We start from the raw sequence: 10,092 nt of genomic DNA, 5'->3' as shown, positions 1-10,092 counted from the left end.
GGCCCCCAGCACCACTTCCTCCTCTCCAGCAGCTCCCCACATATCCTGGTCTTCCCTGCCTCTGGACATTTGCTTGTGCTGGACCCTCTGCTGAGATCTGGCTGGAAGGATGCAGGAAGAATGGGAATTTTGTTGATTCCCAGAGCAGGGGCAGCTGAACTGTAAGGGCTGTGGATTTGTCTTGCCAATTCTGAGTCCTGAGTTCCTGGCAAGACACAAAGCCAAGTGAGAAAGCAATGTGAACGAATGATCAAACAATTGAGTGAGTGAATGGACGCTGGGCTTGCAAAAGAGACCGTGGGGGAACTGGTGGTCAAGCCACATTGGTGGGTGGGTGGGGGGCAGGAGGGAGAGAATCTGGGTATGGGCTGAACCCCCGTCCTCCCTCCTTTGCCAAGGAGAAAGCCAAAGTCCAGTCCCAGAGCCAGTGTTTATTAGCAAGATGGAACCCAAGGGCAGGTGTGGCCTGAACAGCAGAGGGCTGCCAGGAGCCCCCACCCACCTACCCAACTGCCCCCCAGAGCTATTTACACCCATCATCTGAAGTGGTGGGCAGAAGGGAGCCCTGGGGAGCCCCTGCAGGCCCCAGGCCTCCACCATGACCCCCTCTCCCCTCAGCCTGGCCCCTCTGCTTTTCTCCCAGCCCCTGCATCACAGCGGCACGGAGAAAGCAAAGAGGTAGAGTGGCCAGGGAGGGAAGGAGGGGCTGGAGGGGCTGCCCCACCCAGGCAGGGCTCCTCTTCTCCTGTCCCCAATAAATAGAGAATAAATACCCAGGAAAGGGCTGGCCTTGACTGAGTGCCCCTCTCCCAGGCAGGAGCCGGCATCCTGTGCCAGCCCCTTCTTCCCTTCTCTGAGCGCATCTGAGCCCTCACCCCCACCCCCGGTCTCCAAAGCAGTCCTCGCATCCACATGTATGCCAACAGCACACATGGGCGAAGGTGTACAGTCCGTGCCCCATCCAGGTAGAGCTTGCTCCCTCCCTGTGTCCTGTAGATCTTGGCGGTGGCTGTTGAGCAGGTAGACTCCCAGCTGAGCCTGGGGACTGTGTGGTCCTGGCCCGGCCCGGCCAACTGGCCGGGCCTGGTTAGGTGGGCTCCATTTTCTGCCGTCTCTGACCAGCATGGGTCTAAGTTTTGGATGATGCTGCCGCTGAGGCACACTATTTACAACCCACCAATAAATACTGTCTTTGCAGGGGCAGGGTGTATATAGAATATAGATATTTTATATATATATATATATATATCTTTTATATTAAAAGGGACGAGGACTAGGCCGGCCCATCGCAGGGCTCAGACAGCAGGCCTCATGTGTCCGGCGGGTGGTGGCGGCGGTTCCGGGGTTTTTTCTGGTCCTGGGGTTCAGGAGGCCTGGGTGCCCCTGGGGCCTCCCTGGGACTGGGGGGCACATGGCGCCAGTAGCCCTGGCAGTACTGGTGGATGAGGCCCACTTCTGGCTGGGCCAGGAGCTGGGCCAGCTCCTGGTAAGGGGGTGTGGGGGGCCCGGCGCCTGGGGGCGGTGGGACGCTCACAGCTGGGGGTGGGAAGAGGGCAGCATGGACGGCGTCCTGGACCAGTACATGCAGCTGCACTCGTGTGATGACATGCTTGAAGTTGTTCTCGGTGGCTGTACAGGAGTAGAGGCCGCGATCACCAAGCTGCAGGGCGCGAAGCAGCAAGCCCTGTTCCGTGCGCAGGAAGCGGTCGTCTGCACGCATCTGTGGGGGCAGGGGCTGGGGCTCAGGGGCTGCAGGACCACCCTGTTGCCCCGGCCAGCTCCCCGATCAGACCACCTCTAGGGCCACCCCATGCAGGGGCACCCATGTAGAATTTCCATATACCAAGAAAAACAAGTTTCCATATAACATCTGAATAATAAACACTTCCATTTCAGGAGGAATGACCATAAGGGGATTCTGTACAATGAGAGAATTCTGGAGCACACACACAATTTCTATTTAATGAGAATAAACAGATGTTGGGGCACCCTCACAGAATTTCCATGTAGAAGGGATTGCCTAGAAGGTATTTCCATAATAGGAAGGCTACCCCACAGAATTTCCATATGCTGGAACTCATCCACGCGACATTTCCATACAATGAGGTATACTGACAAGAAAGTACACATATGGAATTCTCATATAAAAAGGCATGCCTACAAGTAGTTTCCATGTAATATGGACACCCCACAGAGTTTCCATATAACTGGTTTCACCCAAGTGATCTCCACATAGGGAAGGGAGCTTGGAAGGACTTTCTTAGAATGAGGGCTGCCCCAGTTTGGTTTCTATACCACATTTCACCCACGTAGAATTTCTACTGTACAAGGGACTCTCCCAACCATGGTGAGGGCTGACTGTGGGGCACAGGAAATCACCTCTCTGCGCCGGTCACTGGGATCTCGCTGGAACAGCCACTTAACGGTAGCCTGGGGCGAGCGGGGCTGGCACTCAAGGAAGGCTGCGCTCCCTGCCACGCCATACTGCACAGACTCCACGGCATTCTTATTGGCTGTAGAACAAGAGGGTGCCACGTGAAAGCAGCACTACCTCTTGGCAGACTGCAGGCTGGCGAGGGGCATATACAGGGATACCCACCCATACAGGCAGGGCTGTGCCATCAGGCATCCACTCCTTGAGGGGGTGGCCAAGGACATCCCTTCTCCAAAACTCCTCACCCCCTCACCCCCTCACCCCCACGGACCATGTGAGAATCCTTCCAGTGGGGGCCCCATGAGCAGCTCTGTGGGCTGCACAGCTCCGCACCGAGGAGCACCCAGTGGTGAGACACAGCACTCACCGTTGGAATTGAACCCACGGCACTGCCTGATGGGGTTCCCGTGCCGGACGTCCTGCCGGCGGCTCCTCCTGGATGAAGATAGCTCCTGAAGGAGTATTCCCAAGAAAACTTGCCCCCCAAGTCTCTATAACCCCGAAACTCCAGGGTAGGATGTCTCACCCATAAAGTCCCCCAGGGTAATATCACATCCACCTCTAGACCTCCAGGACAGAGCCCTGGGTCTGGTGGCCAAAATTCCAAGGGTCTCGGGGTTCACACCTCTTAGAGGACGCTGTATAGCGGGAACAGGCTTGGCCATCCCAGGCACAATAGGGGTCCCGGGCAAGGCAGCAGTCGGCACAGGCGGCCCCATATGCCTGGCAGCGGTGCAGGCTCAGGTGTGTGACTCCCACGGCTGAGGCCACGTACAGTTGTTGCTGTGGGCAGGGGTAGGAGCTTGTCAGTTCCCTCCCCATAGCCAGCCTTCCTTAGGAGCCAGTTGGGCCAGGCTCCTCCCCTTCTTGTTCTGTGCCTCAGTGTCCCCATCTCTTTGCCAAGGGCTTGACCCCAAGGTGAAGCAGCCTCCATCCCTACCCTCAGCCCACCTCACCAAAACTCACCCTCTTGGAAGAGATGGTCATGGTCTTAACAGGTGCTGGGTCCTAGAAGAAGATAGGGATTAGCTTATGACCCTGGGGACCCCCTTCCTTTCCTGACCTGGAGGTCTGAGGTCAGGAGGTGGTACTGAGGAGGGCCATGGTGAGGAGGACAGGACTGGGTGGTGTCACACCCACCTTGAAGACCTCCACCTCCTCTAGCATGAGCTCCTCCATCTCCTGGTCATCCTTAGGCAGCACGATGACCTTCTGCACTGTCCCGCGGTCTGGAACGGGCCGGGCAGGGCCTCAGTGGGGCTGAGGACGCTGGGAAAGGGGCACCAGCCTCAGCCCCTTCCCCCACCAGGGCCCAAACCCCCCAAGGGCAGTGGAGTGGGAGCTCTGTGCCAAGGTTGAAGAGTTGCCCCCAGATGAGGGGAAGAGGTCTAAGGGGACTGGCCCTGGATAAGGGGGGAGTCACAGCTAGAGTCTGCCCCTCTGACCCCAGACCCTCACTTTGGGAAGTTGCGAACAGGTTGCAGGAAGTATTCCCTTATGTTGAGGGCTACTGGAACAGCGGTGTGTGCAGTTTGCACGTGCACACGAGAGCATGTGTGTCAGTATTTGGACCCAGGTATCCTGGAGGTGTCTGGCTCTGTCCTCCCTCTTCCCGCCCAAACATGGGTCCCCAGGCACCCAGTGTCCCTGCTCTCCCGGCCACCAGGGATAGGGATGAAAATGGGGTTTCGCCATCCCCATTCTCAGTTATCCTGGTAATAGAGAGAAGCCTCCAAAGGATGAAGGCGGCAGAGCTGACACTGACAACCCTGTAGTAACCCCCTAGCAGGGCAGGGCCCAGCCCTATGGATCAGTACCCTCCACCCAGTGGGCCCAGTGTCGGAGGGGCCGGGAGCAGCAGTGGGTACCTGTGCCCAGGAAAAGCACCTCATAGCGCCCGTCGGCTGCATCCACCTGGTCCACGGCAACAGTGGTGAGACGGTAGGGAGCGCCTGTGCGGACCACTAGGGGCCGCCGCTGCAGAGGGTAAACGGCCTGGTACATGAGTGGGTGGGTGCGCATGAAGTTGATCACTTCATCAGGATAGTCCTTGGTGGACTTCATGGATGGCGTGAAGGTTCCACCAGGGCACTGCAGGCAGGTGATGAGCGTCAGGCCCAGGCTGCCCCGGGCACTCTGGACCCATTAGATTCAGAAGAGGTCTCCGCTCTGTCTGTCCCCACCAGCTCCACCTGCTCCGCTTCTCAGAACACCCATCTGGGCTTTTGCCCAATACCCAACCTCTCTGCAGGTCCGGCACCAGCTGAGGTCCCAAGGTCTCACACGGTCACATCCCATGGCCATCTCCCCAGCTTCACGTGCCATGACTTTGTGGCAGCGTTTGGCAGAGCTGACAATGGCCTTTCTAGGTCCTCATCCCCACCCCCTTGTCTCCTTCCTCTGACTGTTCTTCCAGTTCGCCCCTTCCCCAGCTCCACCGCTGCTCAGCAGGAGGGCAGGCCCGGAGCTCCTTTAACACCCTAGGCATGTGATCAGATCATGAAGCTCTCCTGCTTAGACTCCCGCAGTGGTCCATGTCACACCAAGATCAGGTGGATCGCCTCCCACTACTGCAGGGGCTCCTGCCCACCCCCACCTCCAGCCTGCCTGGGAGACTTCCCTACAACTTTCAGCTTCCAACAGCCTCCCAGAGGGAGCAGCCTGCCACACCCAGCCACCATCTTTGTTTCAGGATCCTAACTGGATTCTTTCACAGCCCGACACTGTGTGTAAATGGTGTTTTCCTTACGGTGTGTTTTGTTTTAACTTCAGCTTTATTGAGGGTGAATGGTGAGTTTATATGTGTGTATGGTCCACCTCCGCCCCCGCCCCCGCCAACTTGGCTGTGAGTGCCACGATGGTGCGGCCATGTCTGCAAAGCGCCTGACCCAGCACAGTTCTCGTGGAAAGAGAGGAAAGGGAAAGGTGGAGTGAGTGGGGTCCTCACCGTGCCGGGCCGTGGGTAGGGCATCTTCCCTGAGAAGGGCATCCATTGGTAGTTGGGGCCCTCCTTGTGGGCAAAGGGCCCATTGAAGACCATGCGAATGTCAGCCATGGAGTAGACACACACGGCAGAGCCTCGGAACACAGAGCTGCGGGCAAGGCAGGCTGCTGCTGCGGGTGGGGCAGACCCTTGGCCCAGGGTCCCTCCCCAGCCTGCCCTCACCCACAGCTCCCCACCAGGATGGGGTCCTCCACAAATCATAGCCCCCCAACTCAGTCACACCCTGCCACTGCCGGCCCCAGCCCCAGTCTCACCCGGAGGAGGTAAAGACAGCATAAATGACTGGGTTCCTCACATCCTGGGTCTGCTGCACAAACACATCCTCTGGGGACAGAAGGAGAGGGGGCTGGGAGGGTACCTTGGCCACGAGCCCCAAGGCCCTGCCCACTCCTGGGTGGGGGGCACCAGGCTTCCCCTGACCACCCATCCGGCCGCCATCCCCTGCGGTAGCCATAGGCCCCCGCCCGCCTGCCGGGTGCTCACGGAGCTCGTCAAAGTGGGTCTCGATGCCATCCTCGCCTGGCACAGAGCAGACCAGCCTTGCCTTCAGGAATGTGCTCCACTTGTTGACCAGGCAGCAGTGGCCGCCGTCATCGTTCTGGGGGGCAGGGGGCAGGGGCTGGGTCAGATCAGCTCACTCACCCCAAAGACTCTGCCAGAGCAGGGCTGATGGAACCAGGACTGGGCCTGGGGAGGGGGCAGCAAGGCGCCTCATACCAGGCAGATCCGCCCGATGCGGGCATACACGGCGGGGCTCTGTGGTGCCTCCGCGGACCGCTCACGGAAGAAGAAGTAGAGCTTGTCGTCGTTGCGCTCGGCGCTGTCAGGGATGAGCTCGGCATGGATGAATGAAGGGTCTGCAGGCGGGCAGGCGTCAGTGGACCACACCTTCCTTGGACAAGGCCTCTTTCCCGGGCCAGGTACAAGAAGACCCCCAAGTCTTCCGGGGATAAGAAACTACCCCCGCCCCAGCCAGTCAAGGGCCAAAAATTCTCCCACGAGTGTTTCTTTATGATCTCTCTGCCGCACCCCAGACATGCTGCCCGCTGGAGGTGTTGCGGGCTCTGCTCACCATTGAGCCACCGAGAGTTGTACTGATCCGTGCGCATGGCCGTCTGCTTTCCAAGCGTGCGGAAGATGGCTGCGTCGGTGCCCATGAAGTCGATGTACACACCCGCATAGAGCTCCTCATCTGTGGGTGGGCCAGTGGGTCAGTCAGGGGGGCGCCCTTGGCTAAGGCCGGTGCATAGCACAGATGACCTCCAGGGCAGGGTCCCATCTCCCCCTCAGGTTCTCCAGGGCGATTGTATCACCAGTGGGGCGTTGGTGAATGTTTTAACAACTGGCTCTGGGAGGACTGGGATTAGTAGCAGTTGGCTCTGATTAGCAGCCAGAGCCAATTTCTGTGGTGTAAATACTCCCACCATGGCTGATTTCAAGCTACTAACCTGAGGTCACTGAAAATAGAGTTGGGAAGACCTGCCAAAACCATTGTCTAGTATTTCCACCCCATAGATACGAGAGATGTAAATAATCTCAAGAACATAGATAATAATAAAATGTAGTAAAATAATTAGGAAGTAATGAGTTTTGAGTATTTTTACCTTTGTTTTTAAAGTAATTTATTTAACTGTAAGTGTATATAATTTACTTTCTAATAATAGCTGTGTTTAACAGCTGGCCCACAGAATACTTGAAAATTTAAACAGAAAATTTGACAAACACACTGGCTCCAGCACACCACTCCAAGTCTTCCCTCTAGACTCCCCCAGGGCAGGCCCTGTCTTCCCCCATCAGACTCCCTGGTCTGGACCCTGCCATCCGGCTAGGACCTTCTTACTCACCAAGAGTGAGAGGATAATGCCCACCCTCTGCCTTTCCCAGGCTTGGAGGTGGCACACTGCCCAGCAGCTGCTGAGAGGCAGACTCGGTTGGGCAGCCAGAAAGTAGGCAGAGTGCAGGGACCTGGGTCAGCAGTGGGCTCGCCCAACCTGGGGGTAGGGGCAGCAGCTGCTTCTGAGGTCCCAGGCAGGACTCCTCCTCAGAGAACATTCTCCCAACTCTCCCAGACACTTGGCCAGACCAGAAACAAACTCCCCTAGCTAGTCTCTGGGCCAGGACTCTCCATTGGTGCTGCCTTGTGGGCCTCTCCCAGCCTCCCAGACAATCCGAGAACAGGCTATGGGACCACCGCCTCATACCACCCTCAGTACAGACTCCGCTTGTCTTCTCTTCCAGGAAGCCCGTGGCCGGGAGGGTTCTGGCCTTTGCATGGACCACACTGTGGATATCAGGGTAGAATCTGCCCCCTGAGCCCACCACATCCCCATTCGAGGGGTGGAATGGAGGCTCATACCACCTAGTCTCTGTCCCCTCAGCGCACACTGGGGTCTGGTCTGTACCCTTCCCCTTGCCAAGTGGGGCCACATTGCGGGGGTGATGGGGGGGCAGGTTTCAGACACAGCAATTTCATGGTCTCTTCCCTGGGGTAAAGTGTTGTTGCCATGCTCCCTGCTCCAGAGGCAGAGGTCACACCTTTAGGTTTTAGAACCAGGGTGGGGTGGGAGCACTCACTGATGAGGGCTGAGGCTGTGTCCAGCTTGGGGTCGTAGGGACACTTGCCCTTTCCTGACTCGAGTTTCTCAGGCTCCAGGTAGAAGATGTAATCCTGCAAGGCAGAGAGGGGCTCAGCATCATCCAAGCCATCCCGCACAGGAAAGGCAAGGGTCATCAGGCTCCCAGGGTGAGAGCGAGCCCCCAGGGAAACCCTGAAGCCACCCTGCTTCACTCCCCAGATCTCATTGGGTTTTAACTCTATCTTGCCAGGTCTCCCAGGGCAGGGCGGTGCTGAGGGTTCCCAGGGAGGTGCTTCCTGGTCTAGATCTCAGGTAAGACTTGGGAATCACATCTCAGAGGACTCTGCTTTGGGGACCATGAGAGGGGCATCAGGTGGCCTTATAGGGGCTGAAGCCCCTCCATGCCAACTGGTTCAGGAAGACTCTGGCCGGGGCCCCCTTGGGCCACAGAGGCACAACTCTTTGAGCTGTGGCTGCCTGTCTTGGGCCACGAAGGGCAGGGGTACTGGCCAAGGGCCTGGGATCCTGTCCTTTGCCATTAGGTCCCACCAGGCCAGAGGGCTCTGAGGTTATTGTGTCGCCAGGTTTTGTGCCCTACCTGTGGTCCTCAGAATAGACTAATAGGCCAGGGCCTTTTCCCTGCCCCTCAGCAGAGCCCCCAGCTCCACATGTCTCCACAGGGAGCCGGGAGTTGAGGGGTCCAGCCCAGACCACATGGAATTCACAAAGCCTCCCCCATGCCTCCCAGCCCATCCCTGAAGATGCTAGGAGGAAGGCTGGTGAAGGCACTGGGACCAGGAAGAGCTCATGAGTAGGTTAAGGGAGGAAGAGGAGAGAGGCACAGAGGCAGGAAGGAGGTGGCAGCAGGTGGCAGGGATGGTGATGGGAAGGTGTACACAGGCCTGCTTCCAGTTACACTCTGCACACATGACTTCCTGCACACATGGGGCTGCACACACAGCTCGGCACGCATCACTGCCAACACACGGAACCCACTGTTCACACCTTGGGCACACACACGCAGAGTCTGAGCGGCCCCACTTCTCAGCACTCCCTGCCACAGACACGCGAGCTCAAGTGACCACTTGCTCTATCACTCACCGGCAGCCCCTGCCCCCCTGCCCGCCCCTGCCCAGCCCCAGCGCCCCCCAGCCCCAGCCCAGCCCCTCAGCCCTGTCCTGGGTCAAGTCTAGTAGACACACAGCTCTGCCCCTCCCACCCCAGGGGTTAACCCGTGCCCCAAGCAAGGCATGGGGCAGGGACACCTAAGAGCTATGTGTCAGGCTGCACACATGTGCCATTTTCCCACGCTGGGTGCTAAGCAAGGTGTGGGTTGGAGAGTGCCCAACGCGTGCCCACGCATGTCTACACACGTGTTCTGAGGGCGGAGGCATGGCTGTCCCCAGGGCTCCTGTCTTTCCCACCTGATGGCTTCATGATTTCTTGTCACACTGAGGCTGACATGAGTCCAACTGGGAATGCCTTCAGAGGCTGAGGGCACTGCAGGGGAAGGGGTGGGAAGGGGGCACAGAGGTGGACGGAAGACCCTGGGGAGGCTGGCCTGGGGTGCAGGCTCCTGGCTGGAAGGCCAGGCCCAGGATGAGTTCGGTTCAGAGGCAGTGCTGCCTGGCAAGAGCCTGGAGGGATGAGGCCCACCTGGCGTGGGGTTGTGGGCGTCGGGTGGAGGGCATCATCAGTGGCTCTGCTGCCTCGGCCTCTGACCACCTGCATCTGGGTCCAGGGCGTGGCCTGAGAAGACGAGGAATATGGGTTAGAGCCAGGGGTGGCAGGGGCTGGGGGAGCGGGCTTGGGCTGCCAGCTTCTCACACCACACATGCCAGGAACACATGGGAGCACCTGAGCCCCCAGAGCACATATATGCGCCTCTGTGTGAACATATACACACAGCTGGGGCACACCTGCACACACCTGTGCCCCTTAGGTCCAATCATTCTCACACACTCCCTACAAGGTCACACCAGCTCACACACATGCCCACATGGAAATGGAGGAGGGCAAAAGCGGGCAGGGTGGGGCAGAGCTGAGGAAGGGGCAGCTCTCCCCCAGGCCGTATGGCA

The 10,092-nt window shown here is 58.4% G+C and overlaps 1 protein-coding gene across 8 annotated transcripts in view; it reads right to left on the bottom strand.

Moving 5' to 3' along the window:
• Positions 1 to 411: 411 nt before the first annotated feature.
• SEMA3F (semaphorin 3F) overlaps positions 412 to 10,092 on the bottom strand; it is a 28,729-nt gene continuing 19,048 nt past the window's right edge. For 3 of the 8 annotated variants that reach the window (XM_082414149.1, XM_082414154.1, XM_082414152.1), the window contains 14 exons: positions 9,671 to 9,763; positions 8,013 to 8,106; positions 6,511 to 6,630; positions 6,156 to 6,295; positions 5,922 to 6,036; positions 5,693 to 5,762; positions 5,382 to 5,526; positions 4,303 to 4,525; positions 3,575 to 3,663; positions 3,401 to 3,442; positions 3,060 to 3,217; positions 2,802 to 2,869; positions 2,380 to 2,513; positions 412 to 1,720 (listed from right to left, as the gene is read on the bottom strand). In XM_082414149.1, coding sequence (XP_082270275.1) covers positions 1,310 to 1,720; positions 2,380 to 2,513; positions 2,802 to 2,869; positions 3,060 to 3,217; positions 3,401 to 3,442; positions 3,575 to 3,663; positions 4,303 to 4,525; positions 5,382 to 5,526; positions 5,693 to 5,762; positions 5,922 to 6,036; positions 6,156 to 6,295; positions 6,511 to 6,630; positions 8,013 to 8,106; positions 9,671 to 9,763 — 1,902 coding nt within the window. In that variant the 3' untranslated portion in view covers positions 412 to 1,309. Of the gene's footprint in view, positions 1,721 to 2,379; positions 2,514 to 2,801; positions 2,887 to 3,059; positions 3,218 to 3,400; positions 3,443 to 3,574; positions 3,664 to 4,302; positions 4,526 to 5,381; positions 5,527 to 5,692; positions 6,037 to 6,155; positions 6,296 to 6,510; positions 6,631 to 8,012; positions 8,107 to 9,670; positions 9,764 to 10,092 lie in introns of all 8 variants that reach the window. The other 5 variants (XM_082414147.1, XM_082414148.1, XM_082414151.1 and 2 more) reach the window with 4 other exon arrangements.

This window comes from Balaenoptera physalus (assembly GCF_965194825.1).
Source record: "Balaenoptera physalus genome assembly, chromosome: 11".
Classification (NCBI taxonomy): domain Eukaryota; kingdom Metazoa; phylum Chordata; class Mammalia; order Artiodactyla; family Balaenopteridae; genus Balaenoptera; species Balaenoptera physalus.
The sequence above is the reverse complement of the archived record's forward strand: the minus strand, read 5'-3'. Positions and strand labels throughout refer to the sequence as shown.